Source organism: Lepisosteus oculatus, chromosome 2 (assembly GCF_040954835.1).
Source record: "Lepisosteus oculatus isolate fLepOcu1 chromosome 2, fLepOcu1.hap2, whole genome shotgun sequence".
NCBI classification, from domain to species: Eukaryota; Metazoa; Chordata; class Actinopteri; order Semionotiformes; family Lepisosteidae; genus Lepisosteus; species Lepisosteus oculatus.
The window spans coordinates 11,420,227-11,445,491 of NC_090697.1; the positions used below are offsets into that span (position 1 = coordinate 11,420,227).

The 25,265-nt window shown below is 45.0% G+C and overlaps 1 protein-coding gene across 5 annotated transcripts in view; it reads left to right on the forward strand.

Annotated features, from left to right (window-relative positions):
- Positions 1–25,265, forward strand: part of arid1b (AT-rich interactive domain 1B) — a 237,294-nt gene that overhangs the window by 60,979 nt on the left and 151,050 nt on the right. For all 5 annotated transcript variants that reach the window (XM_069197114.1, XM_069197131.1, XM_069197118.1 and 2 more), the window contains one exon: positions 12,566–12,676. In XM_069197114.1, coding sequence (XP_069053215.1) covers positions 12,566–12,676 — 111 coding nt within the window. The remainder of the gene's footprint in view (positions 1–12,565; positions 12,677–25,265) is intronic.

A 25,265-nucleotide genomic window follows, 5' to 3' on the forward strand; every position in this document is an offset into this window, starting at 1 on the left:
GCTAAGACCTCCATTAATTAACTGGATCATAAAAGTATCAGAATGGGGAGGGAGGCCATTATAAATAGGGGCAAATTCTGGAGAGTGAGACGAGAGGCGATAAGGGGGAGCAATTCGTACGAAAGGTTTCAACTCTTAATTTGCTGGAGCTGATTTTAATTGCCATAACCTTTCTAATGGCAAAGTGTATTGTAACCCTCTAAATATCTTTCTCTGTCTTACTGGATCAAAGATCATTCATCTGCCGAAAGGGAGTATTCTCTTCTGATTTGCTGCAGTCAGCACTTTTAGTTGTAGCAGCTCCCCATTAAACAAAATGTGTCAGGCAAGCATGAGACAAGCTGCCGTTTGTCCCTGTTTATTTTTCTAATGACAAGATGAGAAAAGATTGATTTATGCACGGCTATCCCGGCTTCGCTTTCATTTTTAATTTTAGGCTTTCATTTTCATAAACCAAACTTTTTTTGAACCGAGTTCAGTAATAAACGTCAGGGGTCTGAGGAAACAGTCACATGAACGATGTTCCTCTCATCGTCGCCGTTCTCTGTGCGACAGATAGAACATTTGAAACGACTCTACGTGCTTTTGTATCGAAGTTCAATATGTATTTTTGTTATAAAGCAAAAAACCTAAATACTGTACATGACAGGTTTTATTATATGAAAGCTGACAGTGAGTCAGTTTTTCCAGGACAATCTAACCACAGGCCAAGAAGGAAGCTGGCCTTTCTAGTAGATTTCTAGTGCTTGTAATATCTACACTGAAGGTTGGTTTCTCAGCATATAAGCTCAAGCTAAGCTTTTTTTTTTACCAGTGTCCTCATCTGACTGGCGAATCTGTCCCTCCTTTGCTTTTCCCCGCTTCGGTACGGTGAGAAACTTGACACAAAACTTGTCTGGCATGCAGAACTACCTGTTTATTGACGGAGAATCACTGTGCCTTCTGAGAGGTCAATTAGCAGTTGTTTTTAACTGAAAAATTGTCTCTCGGTTTGATATCGAGGAGGTATCTGTTCTGTGGAAGCTGGGTGAAGATGTTCCCAAGATTCTTCTACCAAGGTCTTTTGCTGACTTGCAAAACACACTTCATTCTTCTTGTTGGCTTGAAAGGAGGCCTTCTGCTTGGCTTTTCTTCTTCTTGGGATCCTGTTCAGTATTTATTTGGCAGTAGGCCATCCCTGTTTCCCAGTTCTAGTGTTGCCATCATGTCTTTGGTTCTTTCACACACGTCAAATATCCTGTCAAGTTTTGGAAAAGTCATGGATTTGTTTTTAATGGACCTGGAATTATCATGCTCTATCATTCATTTTAATTTTGTTCGTACATAAGCAAACATTTTGATATGGCCAGAAGCCATATCACCCTGCAACTCACAACTGGCAACCCACTGAAGCTCAGCAGGTGTGAGCCTGGTCAGTACCTGGATGGGAGACCTCCTGGGAAAAACTAAGGCTGCTGCTGGAAGAGGTGTTAGTGGGGCCAGCAGGGGGCGCTCACCCTGCGGCTCATGTGGGTCCTAATGCCCCAGTATAGTGACGGGGACACTATACTGCAAACAGGCGCCGTCCTTCAGATGAGACGTAAAACCGGGGTCCTGACTCTGTGGTCATTAAAAATCCCAGGGTGTTTCTCGAAAAGAGTAGGGGTGTTACCCCGGCGTCCTGGCCAAATTTCCCATCGGCCTTTATCAATCATGGCCTCCTAATAATCCCCCTCTATGAATTGGCTTCATCACTCTGCTCTCCTCCCCACTGATCGCTGATGTGTGGTGAGCGTTCTGGTGCACTATGGCTGCTGCACAGTGGTGGTGGAGGGGAGTCCCCATTACCTGTAAAGCGCTTTGAGTGGGGTATCCAGAAAAGCGCTATATAAGTGTAAGCAATTATTATTATTATTATTATTTTTAAAAGAGGCTGCACATTATAGTGTGTTATAGTATATTATACATTACTGTGTCGCGTCAGACCCTCTCACGGGAATTTTATAGTGAGCCGGAAGCCGGCTGGCCTAGCGCCCATATCAAAATGCCGGGAAAATGTGTTTTCAGTGACCTCTGGTTAGCAGGCGGAAAATACAAGCTATGGCTGCAAAAAGATGAAGGAGCAGGACGCGCGAGATGTAAATTATGCGGGAAAACTTTTGACGTGACGATTATGGGTGGAGCTGCGCTGGCAAGTCACGCGAAGGGTGAGAAACACATCGACCACGATGAGGCTGCAAGAGGAACGATTGCGGTCGTTACCCCTTTCAGCTCGTCGGCAGCTAGCACGGTCACCTCACGCAGCGAGACGGCCCAGCAAACACAGATGTCAGGGTCGAGCAGCGATGTACTCTCTGCTGAAGTTCTGTGGGCGCTGAAAGTAATCGATTCACCTTATTCGTACAAATCGTGCCCCAGCGTAGGGCAGCGGTTCGAGACAAAGTTCCGTGCCAGCGAAATCGCCGCTCAAAATATCCGCCTATGTGACCGCTTTCAGAATTGCTCCCTATTTTAAACCGCTGCTTGTCGGAGAAGTGTCACATTTTTGCATTTTGATGAGATTCTTAACCACGCACTGCAGCTCGTGTAAATGGATTTACATGTGGGGATTTGGGATGGTGGGGAAGTGAAAACTAGGTACGGACGCTCGGAGTTTAGGGGGCATGCAACTGCTGGGGACCTTGTGGAGAAGATGCGCAGGGTGGACGAGAAAAAATCAATCGAGACTGATCTGATTCACCAGTGACACCCTTCAAGATTATTATTGCACGAACTGCGTTCAGCTTGTCAAGACGTTGAGGTACCCGGAAGTTATTCAGACAGAAAAGAGTTTGTGTTTACGCAGTGAAGCATTTCAGGAATGATAAAAGCCCTGTATTTCCCTAGCCTGTGTGGGCTTACAGATGAGGAATGTTACTAATGCTAAACACTTCCACTTACATTCTGTAATTTGTAGTCCACGTTTATGCTTAGTGGTATTCAATTGGCCTACAGTATGTATTTTTCCTCCTACCAAGCTCTTGCACACCTGAAAGAACCAATCATCACATCACCAAACCCTCAGTTGAATCAGGTGTGCAAGAGCTGGGTCAGAGGAAAGATGTGCAGGACAGGGGCCCGAGGAATGAATTAACTATCACTGCTCTAAATCCCACAAATTGTTGTAGCAGTTGTAAGGCCAACGTATTCATGAAAGTGCAGACATATAGCCATGGAAATTTGGTTAGAAGTTATGGAAAGGTTTTGGAATTTTGTTGGTAAAAATGAGTGGGTACCCTTTCTGTGTGGGAATGTATTCATCTTATACCACATAAAATTTGACGTATAGATTAAAATCTTCTTTAAGTGTGCTTTTGAAGTTGTGTCTTGTGACCTCTTTAAAGTAGCTCCAAGCACAGGAGTTAATTTTAATATAGAATAAATAAATAAAAATATATATATGCAATTAAAATGCTACAAAATAAACAATAGATTGCATATTACCATAGTTATCAGCAGTTGAAATTCAGTATTTTATTTTTGTATTGCCTTCTTTCTAAAGAACATCCACCTCCTGCTATGCCGATGAAAAGCTCCAGCGAGCTGCCCAGTTAAATCTGAAATCACTGTCCTCAGGGCTTCTGAGACGCAGTAAGCTATAGGGGCTTTTAAAGATATGCAATTAAGCTTAATTTTTAATGAATATTAATGAAATTAGCAGAAGATTTGGTGGAGATCTGCATCTAAAGGTGTTGGAATGACTAATTCATTTGAAAGCCATGAGTGCTTTTAGGAGGAGAAACTGGCCTGTTCTGTTATGGAGGCCTGTTGCCGTGGGAGCAGTATGAAGATCTATTTGCTGTGTTTTCAGAGGCGATAAAGACTTTTCTAACCATCACATTACACTCAGCACGTGTGGGGGCAATGTTATGTGTAGATATTCACTTATACTTTGACCAGCTTGAGAGTGCAGTGGATCACAGTTCTTATAGGGTTTTTCACCGTTTCCATTACCTTCAGCATTGAAGCTGTGTGTCTTGTCTGCAGGTTCTCTAACATTTTAAAATAGGAAAGAGAACAATTGACCACCAGCATTAAAATAAATCTGTTTATGATGGTTCTCAGAAATTATTGTGACACCACAAGCTCCTGCTACAATTTTACTGACTAAAAAAGGTCAAATGCAAATAAGTCACTTGTCTTGTACACTTCAAATGTTTTTTCAAATGAAAAAACGGGTTTTGCTAATGTCATAAAACTACCCTGTCGTGTAGACTCCTTCCTCAGTCACCAGGCAATAAACAGCTCCCAGAAGCTTATCTGAATTTATGAAATGAACTAGCCTAATCATCTGAAACAAAAAGCTTTTCATCAAAGCTGCAGTTGCATATAGTTTTTTTGAGTGTGCAGATGTTTGTGTAGAAGCCCTGGGAATTAATTTGGAAGACTCTTTATTTTAAAGGTCTGGATTCCAGCATATCTGATGGCACGTGTCTCAGGTGACAGCATATGCAATAACATCACCCATTTAAGGTGAAAATCAGTTATCGATTCTGAAGGTATTAATAAAAAGTAATCTGTAATTCAGGTAGACTGGAAGTACCCAGGCGCAGTGGTATGTCAATAAGGTGTAGAGAATGTTAAATGCATAAAATGTTTAAAAACTACGTCTCTCCCACACTTAATTACGCCCCTGTCTCTTAAATACTGTGATGAGTTTGGGTGGATGAGCTTTAATGCATCATTTTATGTAATTTTAACTTTGTTTACCGAGAATGAATCTCTTTTTTTAAGAGAGCCCTGGCCATGAAGGCAGAGACAATCCAACCATGACGTGTTTATCAACGTCAAGACAACAGGACCACTACAACAACAGACTCCTCTTAATGAACAGTAATTTGCTTCAGGACAGCAAGCCATTTAAAACAACAGCATAACTGCCTTAATGTTTACATAACCTTTGAATAATAATAATAATAATAATAATAATAATAATAATAATAATAATCATGTCAAACAGATTTGAATCTTTTTCAGGAGAAGGAGCAAAATACCGAAAAAAATATTTTTCCCTAACTTTTTTTAGAACTGCTTCTGTCTATGTGATGTTCACCCCACGTGCTCATATACTTTGGAATAATAAGTCTGGGATCTGGTGTGTGTTGGAAGTCTCAGTGCTACATGATCAAGACCGACTGGAGTTTTTAGGTGTGTTGTGGCTGCATGCATTTGCAGAATATGACCAGGCTCAATGACTTGGGTGGAAGTATATCACCAACTGCTCTTTTCAGCAAAACGGAATTAGAAACCCGGTTGTGATTGTCGTTTTCTCGAAGGATGATGCGTATAAGTTTCGAAAGGTCCCGTCAAGTATTTGCAGGCTTTACTGAATTCAGTTTATTAATGCCATGACCTGCAGTTTTCCCCATGTCTTCGGCTGAGACTTGCTGAAGGGCCTTCATTGGTGGTTGTCTAAATTCAGTACCGGCCGTGTGACTGAGTGCTTTTTTTTTCTTTCTTTTTGATGAATATGAAATATTTCCCTCTACCCTTCTGGTATGTTTGAGAGTGTGTATGTGATACGAATGAAATGTGAATGATACTTACCTTGTTTTATTTTTCTCCCTAAAATCACTGCAGTGTTTCCCCCCGGTGGAGTATTGTATTGTGTTGATCAAGATGGCCACCAGCCACCTCTCCTGTTTGTAGTATCCCACAAGTGATCTTAAAGGGAAAGGTGACTGGTGAGCCATCTACAAATAACAGATGTAAGGTTATTTGTTCTGTTTAAGTGGATATATAACTGTTGCATGACTCTGTTAGAATGTATACGTTTTTATGGATGGTTAAATACTTTATTTTGATCAAATATAGTATTCTCTGTTAAAGGTCTGTTAAAGAACGTGAGCGAGTTCCTTTAAGAGGATGGTCCTTAGAAGAAGAGGGGCTATAGAAGGGACTGGGAGAGCTCAGTATGGAGGGGGTGTCTTGGAGGGAAGGTGTGTGGAGAGGACTCCTGTGAAGGGTTTTTTTTTGTTATCCCTATTTTGATGGCAATAAATCCAGTTTTGTTTGCATTTGAAGACTGCTGTTTGGGGGTTTCTTTTCTTTTGAGCCGAACCTGGTCGCGTGGCAGGTGACAGGCTGCAATAATAATGCTTGTGTAGGTTCAGGAGAAACGTGACCGTGGTGGCACAGTTCTTTCCGCAAGCTCCGATGTCCAGGACACAGGGTCTGGTTTCGTAGGTGGGGGCGGGATTGCTTGTCCTTTCCTCTCAGTGGGGGAAAGGCCGATTACAGAGCGGAAAGCGTTCCTCGTAACGAAAGCAAAACTTCAGCATGATGACAGAACCTTAATGTAAACAGTGACACGAGGCTGACCCATTTAGCGCTGCTTTGCCCAGAGTAAATACACGTGTTGAAGTAAATATTTGAGTTTGGCATTAACAGTATGGTCTTCTCCTGTTTTGACTGCATAAGTGATGTTCACGTGTGTGGGTGTTTGTGAACCCGAGTCTGGTATTTCAGAAATGAGGTTATGACCTCAGAAAGCCTGAGGAAAAATGCTTTTAGTTTGGGCACTGTGTACGATTTATTTTTTTTAAAAATGTGAATTCCAATTTCTTGTGGGATACCCTGCCATATGACATTGTGCAAGCTTATTAGCATACTCCCTTTTTAAAATTATACCTGAGGCGTGCCAAGTTTTTGTTTCAGGCTCTTCCCAAAGCAAAAGGTCCCTCTTTTTGAGACAGAATTTGTTCACTTTTGGGCGCCTCGGTAATCGTTGTTAAAAGTATCCTTCCTATTCTGCGTTTGTTCGAAATCACATTCTCTTCAGGATGTCCCGAAGGGCTTAAATCAAGGAAAAACTGACTTTTCCAAAGGCCGTCTCTTGTGAAGTGATGATGTTTTACTCCGAGGGCTGTTCATTCAAGGAAGATTGTCACCTGTGAGGTTCTGCACATCTCCAGAGACTAGTGGCGCTATACACAAGTTAACAGGAAGTCAGACAGAAATGTACACTTGCAGGTACCACATGATGATTCATACCACAGCTAAGCTGCATTAGCTTTGTGAAATAAAGCAGGATGTGTAATACTATCATCTTGAACATCGTTTGCTATTTTTGTGCTTCTGTTTGTTGGTGTGCTCTGCAGTGCGAGGTCCTCTTCCTCTCGCAAGTAAAACTTTGGGGGTGTGGAACAAGCTACCCAGCCCTGTTCTTGAAGCCGATGCCCTGGTGTCTTTTTAGATGTGGCAGGATGAGATTCTGGGGTTAGTCTCTCACTACAGATTGGTTTGATAGACTGAAAGGCCTTAACATTTCTTGTCAAAATGAGTTTGTTCCAACTAGTTGTTGTACAGTAGGCCTATATTATGATATCAGTTCCTTCTAGAGGAAGAAATACCAGAGCGTTAAGGACATTTTCTTTGCAGTATATGACACTATGGTGCAATTGCTGCATGGTGCTGCAAATGTTTGGTTTGTGGTGATTCCAGTTTAGGATAAAAGGCACAGTATGAAAGAAAATGAAAGCATTATTTTGAGGATGCCCAACGTGAAGTGACAGTTTTTGTCGTTTTGGTTTGTTTATTTGCATAAAACTGTGGCTAAAAGTGAAACATCGCCAGGATGCGACGTTGGGCTTTCACAAATTTAGACTCAAGGATCATACTGTACACAAAGTATCTGAAAGTGATCGATGGGACTATGGTTTCCCACAAATCATCAGAATACAGTTAAAATACCCCCAGACTCCTATGCTAGGACGTTGTCCCTCTCCACCAGTTGGTCATCATTTCAAATCCGGGCACAGATTCTTGTTTCAATCTCTCAATGTGTGAGATGTTTCTAGGCCACCTCTTTCTGCTCTTTCAATGTACATTACAGCATTACAGTACTTCTCCACCCCTCCTACTGTCCTGAGTCTGCAGCCACACTGAATATAGTGAAGGCTGTTCTGGTGCTGTAACATCTCTTAAGGGATTCTGAAAACATAAATCACCACTCATCCCGGTCTAAGCCCGTCGCATAAAATCGTACAAAAACGGAGGGGTGGGTGAAAATCTCGCATTAGGTGCTTAACAAAACACAGTGAGTAACAATTTTAGATTCACCGTTGCAAGTGAATTACGGTGGTAGAGTTGAGGGATTGAAATTGTGCGAATCCTGCGAATGAATTCACCACTGGTTTCCATTCCGTGAAAGGTTCTTTTTTTTTTTGCTGCATATATTTGATAAAATCAGCAGGATAAATTGCATTGGCCTGTGTTTTTTTTGTAGTTGTGCCTTGCAGTTATATGCATTTTCCCCAAGGAAAGGACTACGAATAGGGTTTACTGTTGATTCCAGTAGCTGTTCTCAGCAGTGGCGTTTCAGTATCTGGGTTGTCTTTAGGTAAACGCTGTTGGCTTGCCTGCATGTGTCACGCTGAGGAAACAATGTTTCCCTCTGCTGGCTACCTCATTACACTGCCTGTCTTTAACCTAAGGTCCTAATCTGACACCGGCCTGCTGTGCCTGAGCCAAGACCCTGCGATCTGTGAGTCAGGTAACTGCTAATGCAGAAAATGATTTGTACAGTTACCCTGCGATGTGATTCAGGGGTTCACAAGGTGATTCTGTGCAGGACCGGCGCACTACTGAGGACAAAACAATTGAACTGCGCGTCGGTGGGAGCGGACTCTGTGGCTAAGGATCTGTGCCTGTGACTGGAAGGTTGCCGGTTCAAATCCCGCAGCCGGCAGAGGAATCCTACTCCGTTGGGCCCCTGAGCAAGGCTTAACCCCAACTGCTCTAGGGGTGCTGTACAATGGCTCACCCTGCGCTCTGACCCGCAGCTTCTCTCCCTGTCTGTGTGTCTCATGGAGAGCAAGCTGGGGTATGGGAAAAGATGAATTACTAATGCAAGAAATTGTATAGGGCTAATAAAGCAACATTATCATTATCATTAGATGTGAGGGGGAGTTTAACCACCATTCGCTCTGGTACAGTTTTGTTTGCAGTCAGGTTTGTCCTGCCCGGGCTATTTCCTATGTGCGAGCATTATTAGATTAGGAGTAATTAGATGTAGAAGACCGTTACATTTTTTAACAAGGAAGGACAAGGCATATAGAATGGTTTCCCCCATTTTCCCCCTATTATTCCAAAACTGTGACTTCTGGTGGGGAAATAAAACTCCCTTCTTCCATAGTCATCATAGCATTGAGAGGACCAGTGCCCTGCTTTTGCCCTGTTTGCTTGGGGATTGTGTGGTCTAACATTACAGAATCCGTCTCACTCACAGACAAATGCACTTCAAGTTTTAGACGGGTGTTTGCCTCCTCTTTGAAGATTTCAAAAGCAAGAAAATAAATAGGGGTCTTTAAAATGCCTTGCGTCTAAAATATGAGCCGACGGTACCAACCTTGTAGCATAATCATGGAGGCCAAAGATGTCCTGGGCCTGGTCAGTGCTGAGAGATGCGGTGTTGGTGAATAAAGATACCTTATGGTATTGTTCAGAAGGTGAGGTCCACTTAGACTGAGGAGAAATGTTACATTTTTTCACAGGACAGTCCTCATAAAAACAGTACATTTGTGAGTGATGTAATACTGCGTTTTGTTCCTGTAAACTGATTAGAATAAAAGGACTCCTCACCTCTAATTTGTTAAAGGACAACACGCGGCATGACTAGCTTTGTCTCTGAGGCGTAAACGTGTGGCCATACACAGACTGGTGCTTCCGCATCCTCTGGGTTGAACAAGAATCATCGGGCAGCAGTTTGCACTTTTTGCAGGGTTCGGGGAAGCCTGTCTTTCAACAGGGTCCCCGAACATTAACTGCTTAAGTAGTCTTCCTGCATGTGCTTTGCAGAGCTGGGGAATGTCACGCTCTGAAATCCGGGGATTTCTTTAAGCAGTATAGAATCAAGAAACAGAAGTGGCGCTCTGCTTGGATCAAAAGGGCACACAGCTCTTAAAGAAATAGCGGGCAGCAGGCTGTTCGAATTGCGGAGGCCGCAGTTGGTCGCAGCTGTAACACAACTTCAGCTCGTCAGCTGTAGGCTGGAACACTCCTCGTCTGCAGCAGCATTCAGCGATGTTGTCGGGCAGTGCCATCGACCCGATTAGTACTTTCACTGAGGGCCCGATGGGTTTAAAACCTTCGGCTTTCGAACAGAGTCCGAAGCTCTGTGGATTTAGCCTTATCCTTTGCTGCAAATTTCAGCTGACCCTCCCTATCCCCCCTGCTTCAGCAAAATCTGTACCTGGTGTAGTATCAGGTTCTTCCTTTTGCAGGTGTGGATAGCACTGGATATACTTGGTGCAAAAGGGATCTGCATTAAACCACAAAATCCCCCATAGAAAAACACACACAAATTACAACTGCGTTCCCACATTGGTTTGTCACTGACTCCTGTTTCAGTGTTTTTCATCTACTTTGTTAATGGTAACCTAAAACCCATCAAACGTCAAACTTTAAATTTTTCAATCTAAAACTCACTGAACTATGTCTGACTCAACATTTTTATGTCCTAAGCCAGCCAATAGCGTTATACAGTTGTACACCTCTTTGTTGAATCGCAAATTTAACAAAAATGTTTTAGATGCTCTTTGCTATATTGCTGTGGTGCATCCATCCATTTTCAAACCGGTTTATCCAACAGAGGGTCACTGGGGAGCCGGAGCCTATCCCAGCAAGCAACGGGCGCAAGGCAGGATACACCCTGGCCGGGACACCAGTCCATCGCAGGGCACACACAGACACACACACTAGCACCAGGGCCGATTTTCCCAGAAGCCAATTAAAACCACCAGCAGGTCTTTGGACTATGGGAGGAAACCCACCTGAATGCTGGGAGAACATGCGAACTCCACCTAGACAGCACCCCAGATTCGGAATTGAACCCAGGGCCCTAGAGCTGCGAGGCAGCAATGCTAACTACTGCCGTCTTGTTGTGGTACATTCTTGATATTTTTACTGTGGTTTCGTGTTTGATCGTGTTCCCTAATTAAAATATCGAATTAACAATTAGCATATATTTGAACTATTTGTGCTAAAGTATCTGCAGTTGAATCAGCTGTGTTGAGGGGGTTAAACCCAACGGGTTCTTTAACAATGTTTGCTTGTCCATCTGTCCAGGTGAGTTTTGAAATGTCACCTTTTGTCACCATCCTGGACAACAGCTGTTTCATGTCTTGGTAGGGTAGTGCAGGAAGGAATATCGCAGTGCTCAGAGTTCTGTACTGTCCTCGCTTCAGGATCTTCAAGATGTGGGTTATTTCTCATCCCTGTTTCTAGAAACTGTGATTACTAAACATAGTCATTATGGTCACGTTAAACATCGTGCCTCGAAGCAACCAATTAATGCTAAATTATAGGATGCCATTACTCTCTTGCTGAGCTGCTTGCTGCGACCTACCTTCTGAGGAAAAATAATACCTCTAAAAAGTTTTATAGTAATCTATTTCTGATCCTGCGTGAATCGTGTGTGCTAGAAATCAAAGACTTTAGGTAGGGCTGCGTTTCTGCATTGCTAGCTACTTGCCAGTTTTTTCTTGTTCGCTCTAGTGCTTGGGCTAATTAATAACACTTAAATCAAGATGAGTTTTCATATCGAAGCTGACGTGATTAATCGGTTCCAGTGGGATTTAGGAATGTGTCCTTTTGTAGAAGGAATTGACACGGCAAGAAGGGTTTGGGTTACAGAGCAAAATTGAACAAAATGAGCTTATCTGTGGGGATAGTTGACTAAATGTTTTGATAAAAGCGTCTGTTTCATTGAGTGTTTTTTTTTCTGGAGCAGCCGCATGTTAATACGCCCTAGTTTCAGATAGGCAAATTCCTGATTTTTTAATTCACTGGGAATTGAAAGTGTCGTTCTTCCGGCTGTTTTTCGGCCTGCAAATTTCCACACTGAAATTGATGGCTGTGAAGATCAATAAGGGCGAAAGCAGAAGCTGAGTTGCTTCTGATGAGGAGCCGAGGAGCTGTGCCATTTTTAGCCGCGTGTGCGCTGAATGTCGCATCAGTGATGATGCCGTGACGCCTAAGACATCGTTCACGGACACCCTAGGCAGAGAAATCCCACACAGGCCATTATAAAGAGCCTTACACTCTTCGCGGTTATAGTTTGAGACACCTAAAGGATCCTGTGCTAGGTGACGATGCTTGCTCTTGCTAATGTGCCCTCTCGTCTTTGGAAAAAAGTTCCACTTTTGTCTGCAGCCAGGGATGCAAAGGTCTTGGACTGTGAGGTCAGGGTTCCCCTGCAGATTCCGGCATCGAAGACTTTAGCACGACCCCCACCTATTTGTTTACACCCGTGTCTGGTGTGACGCTGGCTGGCGTCTTCTTTTCCGGGTCTCCGCTTCAGCCTCCGGTTTCCAGATCGTGCCGCCGTGCGCCGGCCGCACGGTAAAAATGGAGCCCCTGAACGCACGAGCCCTGTGAACTTCATTACCGCTGCTGGGCCTGAACAGGGAGGTGTTGAACTAACAGCTTGGCTCCGTGTGGCGCGCTCCCAGCAGTCCAGCCGGGCGGCGGCAGGCGGCTCTTTGTTTGAAGACGTCTCGGAAACGCGTGCCGTCCTGACTCGGCTTTTTTTTTTCTTCCCCCGCAGGAGGTTCCTCAGGAAAGCTATGGGAACAGAAGCCAGCCCTCCATGACTCCGGGGAAGCCCAGCCACGAGGACATGAACCTCATACAGCAGGACCGGCCCTCCAGCCTGCCTGTAAGTCCTCGACGCACCGCACGGCAGCCCCTCGTTTCCCTCCCATTCACGCGTGCTGGCAGATTCCCACCCCGCCCGTGGAAACGCTCTGCGCTGCGTTCGTCTGGCCAGCTTTTTAGGAGAACCTTCCGTCTGAGGAAGGAACCGGCTCTGTCACTGTCGGTCCTCTACCTGGCTGAGTCGAAAGGTTGTGAATTTTGCCTTGGGCCGTGTGTGACCTCATTCTCTTCTGCCGTCGGTTACCATTACGGTTATCGCGCAGGCCAGCTACCTTGTCTTGACGGCATTAAACTCTGTTGTTAAAGTTTTGGGATGAAGTTTTCGAAGCGTGCTGAGCTTCGCCCATGAAGGAGACCCTGGAAATTCCTGCCTGGTTCAGCATCCTGTTGGTCAGCGAATCTGAATTTTTAGGGAGGAAGTGCGAGTCTTGATTTGAGGCTCACTGAGGCTCGCTCCTTAGTCGACAGGAGGAGCAGAATATTCCTCTGTTGTTTGGTTGGCTTTCCATGCGCTAGGTTCGGTTTTGAAGTGGCGGCTCGTCTTCAGACTCGTTTCTTGAGTTTGTGCCTCTCCCGCGCTCTGGTTTGTGTTCCTCCTAGTGGCACAGCCTTCTCGAAGGTGATGTTTGTGGTGGAGGAAAGAGAAATTGAAATTTGAAAGGATTCAGTTCTCTTGTGTTTTTTTTTTACTTGCCTTCATTTTCCGTGATTTATGATGGCGCAAAACCTGGAGATGTTTTTGGGGCACCTTTTTCTGAGCACATGACGTTGATTCGCGTGGGTCAGAAGTCTCGCTCAGTATTTAGTGCATGGTGATGACTTTGCTCTAAGTTCAGGTCATTTCCCGGGAGAGGGATGGGAAATATGTGAACAGACATATTTCTGCACACATATAATTAGATGATCTTATATTATCACAGACAGCAGCTTCGTATTGTGAGGCCGTTTTCGGCAATCCTAAGATGGGTGGTTCTGTGCTATATGTACAAGCGAGTTTGTACACGGAGCAGAATTAGGCCGTGATCGAATTGCATTTGTGTTCTGTGAAAAGGAGAGTCAGTTGGCAAAAAAGGAAAACAAAAGCATGAAGAGTAGTTTAAAATGTAATTCACACATACAGACAGCAGTTATATAGCTTCATGGAGAGTCCGTGATTCAGGGATTCCCAATCCTGATCATGGACGCCTACACACCTGCTGGTTTTCTTCCAATTAATTACCTCGTTGAAGCCTTAATTGAACTAATAGGTTGCTTAATTGGATTATCTGCAGTTTTTTTTTTTCTACTCAGAAGCATGGGGTTTTACTTGCTGAATGAATGCAGTAGTTGGGAGGGAGCCTCCTACACGTTATAGGAGCGGAAAACACCCCAGACACCGCGGCTCGTCCCGTTCGCGGGCGGACGGAGGGCGGAGGTGTGAAGCGCGCGCGCGCCCGGCTCTGGGAGCGGCTGACCCCCCCGCTGCAGTCCCCGAAGGGCGGAGGCTGCGCTGTGGACGGTCACGGCCCCCGCCCTCGAGACCCCCGACGACCCCCGGGGACGCGAGGACGAGCTGCGCGTGAGATCGGCGCGGGCGGACGGCGCGCACGTGACGCGCGGCGGGCGTTTCCACCCGGTCCGCTTCCTTCGGCCGCAGGGGACCCGGGGGAGTCTCCGAGCGTGACCGCTCCGTTGCTCAGGACGCTTTGAAACCAGAACAGCTTCGTTCTGCGTGCAGGTTAGACGAGGTTTTGCTACAGGAAGCATTGCGCCCAGTAGAGTGTTTTCCCCCTTTATTCGAGGAATGATAAAATCATTAGAAACGTTGGCTCGAGCAGTAATTGAAGCTATATTTTTAAACCGGAGCGTGACAGCGAAGGTGTACGCTGGGAATTGAAGTTCTGGATCCTGACTCAAACACTAATTTCGTTTAATTAGACTGTAGCCACGTTCGGCGCTCTTGAGATTTCAAGACGGGAGAACAGTCAAGACACTTGTGTTCCGCGCGCCTCTGTCTATGAACCTGGCTCATGAAAGGCTTTTCTAAATTAAAATTGCATTGATGTGTCAGTGCTCATCTACAGTGTGAAAGCCTTGAGTCGCTGGGAGATTGATTTGAAATCAGCTGCTTTAATCCTGGCGCTACCCTGGGGGCCTCTGGATTTTTGGATACCTTCCAGATGTGGGAAGCGTTTGGGGTGGAATTGAATCTGATAGGATTTCTCCTGATCTTACTGACACCAAAACTGAAATCGACGGGATCTTTTCCTAAAGACAGATAATAGCGTCGCAACTCGGGAACGCCTGTCGCAGACCCAACTCGCGCGGTTTATTCCCCTTTGGCATTGACGTTTAAAAGCCAGATTTGCTGCATGTTGATGAGAGGTGTTAGGCTGCAGTTGTGCTACATCATTACACGGCTTCTTCCGATAGCAGCTGTGTCTCCCGCCGAGAGCCGGCCCTGCCTCCCCTGGGAGGGGTTGGATAAGTAGGAGGGCCCTCCAGGGGGCCGTCGCTCCTGCCCCACCGCTCAGATCATCGCAACTGCGCGCCTTGACCTTTCAGAGGAAGCTGCGTGTTCGCAGCGGGGCACCAGCGATATCCCCCCACGCACGCGCCTGGGCTGCGGTACAGCCCGGGCCGGGGAAGTCCCGTTTTGGCACCCGCCATGCGCAGCGCTGGCGCGTTCCATCTCTCCCGTTCCGCGCGGGTCCTGCTCTCTCCCTCTCTGTTCCCGCACCTTGCAGATTACCCTCGGGGGGCCGGCGCCTGTTCACCTGTGGAGAGCAGCCCCTGGGGGTCTGCGAGCTGACGGCGCAGTCAGGCACTCTCCTTTGATGTGCTGCAGGAAAGCGCAGCCCTCCAGCTTAGCGGGGAAGAAAGGGCCACTTGTCAGGGTGGCGCCCCTCCGTAAACTCGCTTTGCTTAGAGAAACGGCGTTTTACCATCGACGCCCGGTCGCAGGTATCTGCGCGGCCCGCGGCTCATTTTCCTTTCCTCCGTCCTCTCTTTAACGCGTTGCCGCAGAGCGCTACTTGGGAATGAGGGACTCTGAGCTGCGCTGTCAGTCCGGTTCCCTGAGCACTTTCTCTTTCACGTGGCCTCCCGGGACGCAGAAAGGCACCAGGGACAGCCAGGCGACAAAGATTGAAATGAGATGTGTGCTTTATGTGGACACCTCTTCCTTGTGTCAGTGTTAATTCTAGAATTGTTCCTCTCGAGGAATGTCTTTTCCATAGGGCCACACAGCTAGTGGGCTCCGTTATTCTTCCAGTGTTGATGCCCGCTGGTAGGCCTTTCTGTTTGACATTCGGATCAAGGCTGCTTCTCACCGCACTCGCTGAAGCAGCAGAAAAACACCGGCCTCTACTGTTCAACACTCGTCTCTCGCCGGATCTGGCTGGCAACCCCTAATTCCTCCCATTTCGGCTGATTTGTTGCGAAATACTTAAAATAATTTGGTTTCCCTTTTTGGGTCAAGCAGCTTTAGAGGGAAATTGGTAGTGTGCAGCTAGGCAAAATATCGAGTCTGCAAGCCTTCAATTTGCACTGAACGACACTCCCACCCTGTAGCTTAGGTAGCGTGTCATGCAAGTGTTCTATTTTAAAAAGCTATACTGTAATTTAAGAACAGGAAGGTTCAGTGCCCCACTGAACTCTGTGTAAGGCTGAAAAGACAGGGAGAAGAGGCTTAAAGCCATCAAGATGTAGCTAAGCTTTCTCTGGAGTTCGTTAAACCCTCCTGTTAATCAGTTCAGAACTGACCAGGGGAGTTCCAGGGGAATAAAAGAAAAGGCTCGTCTGTGGGCGAGTTGCACCTTTAAGAAGCTCTGTCACAGGGCAGAAATCTCCAAGCCCACAGACAGCCGCAGTCATCCAGACTTAGATTCAGCCTGAATATGGGTGGATATTTGCAGTTCGTTAACATCCATTGTCTGTGTTTTAGCTCTTAACCCCTTTTTTGTCCTGATATTGAGATGGTATAGAGAAAAATGAAACACTGCTATTGATTGTCTTTAAATGCATAATGTGATGCGATGGCAGCTATGAAATCGAACTAGACTTCACTACCTGCCGCTGCGTTTTAATGAAGTAGAGATTTTGTTTTCACTTTTGTGTGTATGTGGCAGAGGTACATGAAAATGCTCATTTTGGCAAAGAAAATATTTTAGTGCTTAACAAAATAACTCTGGAAAAGTATGCCTCCTTCCTTCAGGTAAATAAAATAGCTGAACCGTCTAAATGTGCCTGTTGTATGATTTGGTCTTCATCGAGACTTTTGTCTGGTACACTGAACTCTCGGCTCTGGCCGGGATCCAAGTGGAATAACGTGGAAACACTTTTCCTAACTCATCACGGGTAAATTCTCGTGCAGTGTGACAGAAAATTTCATTCACTGAGCTGACCTGAAGCCGGTGTGAACATAACCTTGGACCTATCTTTCTTCCTAGAAACGAAAGATGCTTGTGCCAGATCACACAGGGACACTCTCCTTTTTTGGAGGTGGATTCCTAACATTATAGTGTGACATTTGATCTTCTATCTCTGCTTTTCAAAAAAAATACTAGCAATGGCTCGTTTCCTCCATTTTCTTCAGTAGAAGAAGCGGGCCTAGTCCTAATTCCTGATTTTACATGTAGTTGTGTGAACGTCTGAGGGAACAGTGATGCCGTTTAAGGTCAAAGGTCAGCCTTCACAGGCTCACACAGAGATTCGTTTGAGATGAATGTATACCCCTCCTCCCCATGCAGGAATGGTTTGGGAATTTTCTACCGGAAAAATATAGTTAATGTAATTTCTCGTTTCCTCGAGACCCCATACTGGACAAAGCAGTTTGAAAAATGGATGGCTGGAATTTCTTATGGATGTTAATGAAACTTTAGTCTCCAAGGTTTTGGCAATGTTAGGGTTTTTGGCTCATATAGGTTCTAAATATGCATGCAGCCTAGGATGAAAGTGAATAGTGAATGTTATCCAGGTACAAATTAAAATATTTTTGTTTAAGGATTAAATAATTGAATGTGTTTTCACTGCCGAGGATGGCGTCCTTCAAAATAAATGATTTATGAAAACAGTTGTAGCCAAAGGCTCTGTAACATCATATCTGTTTGCAGGAAAAGGGAAAAAAAACTGCATTTGATTAAATTGGCACATTTATATTTTAGTGTTACTGAAAAGAAATCAAAGTTGCCTAAGCCAGAAAACAGGACGTGCATCTTTCCAGGAAGAGTGTAAAAGAGTGAGCCGGTTCCCTTGAACCTCTTTTCAGAAGGTGACTCGATGAAGGTCTCTTATCAAGCACTCGCCGAAAGGCAAAATGTAACAAGTCAGGGAAACTGTTGTGTGTTAGCCTTTCTCATGCTGAAGAAAATGGGCATTCGTGAGCAATTTGAACAGACTGTGACTAACAGGAGTGTCTTCGGGTGAAGCATTTGAACTTCAAATCGGCACATCAGTTGCATTCTTCAGGTGCTAAATCAGAAACGTTATTTTTCCTCAAGCAGGTTGAAACAAAGAACTTCTATTTGGGCAGTGAAGATAAATTGTTACTTGGCAGTCTCTCTCATGCAGCTGACGTAAACCCGTCAGTGGATCACACTCAACATATTTTACCTTTTCAGGTTGACTTCTCATTTTTTTTTAAATAAAATAAAAAACATTTTTTTTAGAAAAAGTCATCAGGCGGCACGCTTGAGAAAGGGAAGGTCTGACAGTGTTGTCCGCTCGCAGAGTGAGTGGGGACTCTCAGGAGAGAAGAGCCTGTAGTTCCTCCAGCCCCTCCGACTGCTGTACTGGACAGGGCGTGTGGGCTCGGGGGGGGAGTTGGCTGTTCCTTGGAAGCAGTGCTCTAGGCTTCCTTACACGATGAAAGTGAAAACTTCGAAATGAGCCCTTCCAGGGAATCGGAAGTGCTAAGTGTTTCCTGGTGAGAAAGCAGAACACTCACGAAGAGGAAAGCATGTGCCAAACTGACGCGCTGTCCCAGAAGGCACGTGTCAACTTGGGCTCTGGGTTTCCCTGGAAATGTGGGAAATTGGACAAATCTGGAGGCGTACGGTAGAAGACCGCGCTAGCGCTGCAACTATGCGACCATCTCAGTTGTAATAGACGTTTCCGACAAAAAAGTAAACAAGATGCACTAATTTGGGTGCTCTCTCTCAGGAGTACAACAGCTGTGTCGCACCTGGGATTTGAACCCACGACCTTCCAGGTAGGAGTCCAGGATCCTGATTGCTGTGCCCCGCTGGTGCCGCTTGGGCATATTACATCACACAGCTAAATCCATGTTTAGCAGCATTTCATTTTGCTTTCTGTGAAGCGCCCCTCTCAACCTTAAAGTGCATGAGCAAATAGTAACCACACACATTCGTCCGTGGGTATTAAAGTGAGAATGTTCCACAGAGTTCCGCAGCCTCGGGCTACAGGATTTAAACTTGATCACCGGACACAGACTTTAATTCCAGCAGCACAGACACCAGTGATAACCCCTGGGTTTTCTTGCTGCCTCATCAGTGAAGGGGAAATGGCAAAGGTCTGCTTCCCTTGGAGTCAGCGGAGAACCTTGCTTTCCTCTCCGGCACGTGCTTTGCTGGGAAGTCAACCTTCACCGGGAGCGAGTGGGCCTGGAAGGTGAACTGCTCAGCGGAGCACAGAGGGAGGATCTGTAGGCCCTGCTGCGCCATGTCAGTTAAACTGGGGACGAATGTCAGTCAGGAGAAAGCGCGTCCTTCTTTGTGTGTGTGTGGGCAGTGTAAGAGCAGCAACACGGCGGCCCCTTCTTCAGCGGACCGTGTTCAAGCCCTTTGGGATGCGAAGAGCTATTTGAATGTGATGAATTGTTATGATTTACTTCCCTCTGGAAAGAGTGAAGCAACAGAACTTCCTGGTGTGGGATCCCCTTCTACGAGGGGGTGCACTGGTACAGTCCACCTTATAACCTTCCTGCTTTCCCTGCGTGGCTGAACGAGAATCCCCCGCGAAAGGAGAGCGCAGTGGTACGGTCCACCTTGTAACCTTCCTGGATATTTTTATAATTTATCAGCAGCTGCATATTCTTACCACTCCCTCTGGCTGTTGGAAGTCTGAAATTTCATCTGTCTTTGAAGTTGGGCACACTGTTAGTGTTGCCATGGTGACAGGGTGGTTAATGGCCTCCATTAAAAGATGTTCACGAATACAGCAATACATATTATTAATTCCTATTATTGCTCCTTTTCATTTTTATGTTATTGTCTGTTCCACCTGTTTTGGCACAAAATTACGGTTCTTGGAAGGGCGATGGTTTCCCTTCCTCGTCCTGGAACTGTACAGAGAAGATTCCAACGTTTATTATTTTATTTTCCTTCTTGTTCTCGTGATTTTTTTTATTTTAACCTTCTGTGTTTTAAGCGTGTTTGCTTTCATTTTTAAAAGATGAATAGCCGCAGAATACTGGTCTCAAGATGAAATTGCATGCACTGACAGAGTGCAGGAAATGTAGGTGGATTAATTTCTGTCATATTTTTCTTTAATTCTTTAATTGTCTCTTTAGTTTTGTTACTATATTAGTTTTCGGCTCACACTGTCTGTACTAATACACAATTAGGATGGACTATATCATTCGGTGGTCTGTTTTTGCAAGTGCATCAGGCTCCATGGTTGGGTTTCCTTTGGCAGTGTTTTCGTCTTCGTCAGGTGTTTGAAGACATGAAGTAGGAAGTGCTACTTCGTCTAGCAGAAACCAGTTTGGAATCCCTCTGAGAAACAGTGAAATGTGCCATTGTTATGTTTACAGCATGCAAATGCTGTCTTTAAGAACGTGAGAAAGGTGGCGAAAGAAAGGTGACAACCGCCCCTGCTGCCTGTTGAGTCAGTAGTTAACACATCCTGGGTGTCCTTCAACCGTTTCTTGAAAGTGAGGGTCAGATGGTTGGTTTCAGCTGCACGGCTGCATAGCTGCTTCTATAGTCCAGCAACCCCTTGTGTGATGAGGTGCCTCCTGTGTATTTCTGTTCTTAATACACTTCTGCACAGTTTCCATGTGCCTCCTGTGTATTTCTGTTCTTAATACACTTCTGCACAGTTTCCATGTGCCTCCTCTTTCTGTTCTTAATACACTTCTGCACAGTTTCCACGTGCCTCCTCTCTCTGTTCTTAATACACTTCTGCACAGTTTCCATGTGCCTCCTCTTTCTGTTCTTAATACACTTCTGCACAGTTTCCATGTGCCTCCTCTCTCTGTTCTTAATACACTTCTGCACAGTTTCCATGTGCCTCCTCTCTCTGTTCTTAATACACTTCTGTACAGTTTCCACGTGCCTCCTCTCTCTGTTCTTAATACACTTCTGTACAGTTTCCACGTGCCTCCTCTCTCTGTTCTTAATACACTTCTGTACAGTTTCCATGTGCCTCCTCTCTCTGTTCTTAATACACTTCTGCACAGTTTCCATGTGCCTCCTCTCTCTGTTCTTAATACACTTCTGCACAGTTTCCTCGTGCCTCCTCTCTCTGTTCTTAATACACTTCTGTACAGTTTCCACGTGCCTCCTCTCTCTGTTCTTAATACACTTCTGCACTGTTTCCATGTGCCTCCTCTCTCTGTTCTTAATACACTTCTGCACAGTTTCCATGTGCCTCCTCTCTCTGTTCTTAATACACTTCTGCACTGTTTCCTCGTGCCTCCTCTCTCTGTTCTTAATACACTTCTGCACTGTTTCCTCGTGCCTCCTCTCTCTGCTCTTAATACACTTCTGCACAGTTTCCATGTGCCTCCTCCTCTGCTCTTAATACACTTCTGCACAGTTTCCATGTGCCTCCTCTCTCTGTTCTTAATACACTTCTGCACTGTTTACTCGTGCCTCCTCTCTCTGTTCTTAATACACTTCTGCACTGTTTCCTCGTGCCTCCTCTTTGACGAATCCACCTCGGGTTTGTATAATTTGTAGAATTTAACACTACACTATATATCCTAGTATTTTGTTTGCCTTTTATATTTCTTCCCCATGTGTCCAGAGGATGCAAATGATGAGTCAACATACAAACCGAGTCTTTTTCATTCTGAGACTCTTCTAGGTTAAACTTTCCCATTGCAGGTTTGCACAATTGAATTATACTGAAGGAAGGCAATAGATCAGGGAGAGACAGAGGAAATGTGCAACTGGAATGACGTAACCTGATGTCTCTAAGACAAGCTGGATCCATTCATTCGCCTTTACTAAACTTCATCGCTGATGAAGACTGCTCAGCAAGACTGCTAGATTCACTGTATATTTTGTTAGGCTGTATAATTTTGAACAAGTAATAGGTTTATTCCATGCTGAAAAGAGAAGCTTCTTCACACCTGAAGGAGGCTTCACGGCCGAAACGTTGTGTTGTCTCTCTTCTCTTTTCAGCATGGAGTAAACCTATCACTTGTTCCTCTGCAGCCTGTGAAAGCTGACGCAGATCCCCTCCTGAACTGCTTTTGCCGCTCTGTGTTTAAAGTGGGACTGTTGCGATCAGGCTGTTCTTTGAGATGATCAGTCAACGAAGGAGTCGATTGGAGATCTTTTTGTTTTGGGCTGCGTTTAGAACTGGCGCAAGTCGGCGTCATGTTAAGTTGAAGCAAGATAAAGCAGAAGGGCTCAGAATATCCCTTGGCACCGGTCTTTACAGGCCTCCCACAGAATCTCCAGCAACAATGTGCATTAAACAACTGTGTGATGAAAAGGAAGTCTGCACCCCCAGGCCAGCCTGACACGGCAGATGCTGGACTGGTGCTGTCTGGACAACTGGCTCGAATGACACCTATTTGGGTGTTGCTGGGCACGGGGCTTCATGAGCGGGCAGATATTGGCTGTGCAGCTCTGCGAGTGAATTCAGTCATTAGGACTAAATGTGACGGAACGCCGCAAAACAGCAGAACGCCCTGAAGGATTTCTCACGCGGTTATGCGCAGGTGAAATGGGTCTGAAATAGATCTGAATTCGAGAGTGTGTTCCCCTTGTTCATGGCCGGACAACTTTGCTAGCCTGCTTAGATTGACACTGAGAGAGAGTCGTCTTCAACATGACCCAGCACACAAAATGCATGATGCATGATGGTAATGAATGTGAACAGGATGTTGCAGTGTGATGGGACGGTACATTTGCGATGGTCAACAGTGTACTGGGGGGCAAAAGAGGCTGTACTGCACACACTGGAGGTAGCAGCAAGAACAGTAAAGGGGCTATGTCAGGTTGAATGGGAACAAGCACCAAGATGAAGCTATAAACTTACAGCCTGCTTATACTGTAGGTGACAGAATTACTTGGAGGGACTACAAATGCTGTAATACCCTCAGTGTCTTATTTCCAAGCACAGATGGCGTTTTCAGGCAACAATCCTGCTTTTATTACATGATTCAAAAGTGGGCTGAACGATGACTGGACTGATAGAGTCAGCGACTGGCCAACTTTTCATGGAGAAAATTGACATTCCCACTGGAAACCCTTTGCATTATTATTCCTTTGCATTCCCGCCGAAAAACATAAAGCTGTACGAGAGCAGATGCCGACTCTTCGGACACGAATGGTAAAAACGAGGCCTATGGTGAGGGCCCCAAGTCCAACCCCCCATAAAGACAAACGCTCTGAAGCTACTGCCAGCACACGAGACGTCACTAAACTAAATTCGGCAGTGGTGACTGAGTTAATGGTGCACAGATCACTGCTTGAACCGGGTGATAAAATTGTTTTTATTCGCTCTATGGAAAGGTCTGTTTTGTTCTTCAAGCAGATTCTGCTTTCCAGTTTCTCTCATTTGGTTTTTCTGATTTTGACCTTTTTTTTCCACTGCTTTAAATGAAGAAAAAAAAAGTTGTACGTTTGTGGCTCTATCCACATTTTTATATGTACAAACTGAAGGGTCTTTTCAGAAAAGCGCACGTATGTCCCTCTGTAGAGTCTGAAGGAATATTCACTGTAGACAGTAGCTTGAATTTGGGGGGACAAATTATAGTAACATATCAAAATGAAATTGCTTGCAGTTCTTTTTCTGCCAGTCCTAAATAGGAGCAGAGACTTTTGCACAGCAGGGTGCTAAGTTAGATTCACACGTTACCAGCCTCTTCAAAAGTGCCGTTTTGATGCTTTGAGCTTTTAACATTCCTTTGACTAATGGAATATTTATTGCATTGGAGGGTGTGGGTAGAGTAGGCCTGTGGAAAGGAGTCAAAATGGAAAACTGCCTTCTGATCGGTCTCTACCCAGTTTATGTTCTTGGCCTCTAAGAAATCATGGAGAGATACAGAGAGGAAAATAGTATTCCATTAATGCAAATCCTGTTTGGGAAGACTCTGGCGCCAATCTGCTTTTCCCCTAAGTAGCGCGGGTATACATTTTTCATGAATGCTGAGCGAGAATTAGTTGGATTGCCTTCACAAATCGCTCTTCAGTTCGGTGTGCTTACCACTGATCTCCTTCAGAGAAGAGCTGCCCCTGGTGATCATTGGCAAACTTTTATTTCCACATACCTACAGGGCCACAGGCTCCCAGATGATCTTTGAATTGAAACATAAATCTAACAAGCTGGCCTCGCAGTTCCACTCGCTGCATCATAACTGTGTTGGGGCTCTGAGTCCGTGAAAACCCAGACAAGGAGGCTCTGCATTTTCTGAGAGCCGTGCTTCAGCATCACAGCTTAGCAGTGATCTTCACAGCAGCATTCCAATGTCAAATCTCACCGAGTGGCTGTGCATTGTTTGATCGAAGTGCCTGTAGAAATAATAATCTGAGAAAATGCAAATGCAGTCTGTGGAGAGAGTACAGCAGGCCTTGATAGTGGTTACAGGTGATTATTTTGAACGCTTTTTTAATCCCTCTTTTGTTGTGTTTTAAAACAGATTACCATTTTTGTATGTGCTGCAAAATTACCTATGTCTTAAGCCCAGAAACTAGCTGAAGGGTAAAACCTGTTAAGGAAGATCATCTCCAGCTTCCGCTAAATATTTTTGTAAATGTATTTAGACAATGGACGAAATAGTTACTTAAGATTGCACTGCCAGAAAAATCTGATATCTAGCCCTGGTGTGTTACGAATGGAGTAATAGCAGACTGCAACTACATGTATTGATTCTGGCAGCATGTCCTAATAAGGCAAAAACAGCCGTCTTGTTTTGTTGGGTTGAACTTTTATGTTATCACTGGATTGAAATAAACAGAGTATGTGATTTTTCAAGGCATTGTCAGTTCACATTTTGCTGGTCTTAGGTGTGGTATTAAGCAGTGGTAGTAAAGTGGGTGAATAATACATTCTGCTGGTAAAGAGTCTTTGTTGATCTAAGAAGAGAGCACTTAAAGGATGTCTGGCTGTTTTCATGATTATAAGAGCACTCAGGTCTGCTTTGTTCAGGCTGGCAGTGGGTTTTCAGCTGGGAGTTTGCTGCCAATTGATATAGCTCCCCACACCCTCTCCCTGTCCCTTTCCCTCAAACTAAAAGACAAAATTAAAAAAGGAACCAAAGACCAAAGAGACCGGAAAGTTTGCTTTTTCAAGACTAAATCATGAAAAAGAGCTGCTGAAGTTTGTTCCAGCATTCAGCAGAAACATGCAGAGGCGCAGGATAGATGGCTGAACAAAGAGGCCTTTTTAAAACAAAATCAAGCCTGGCTGTT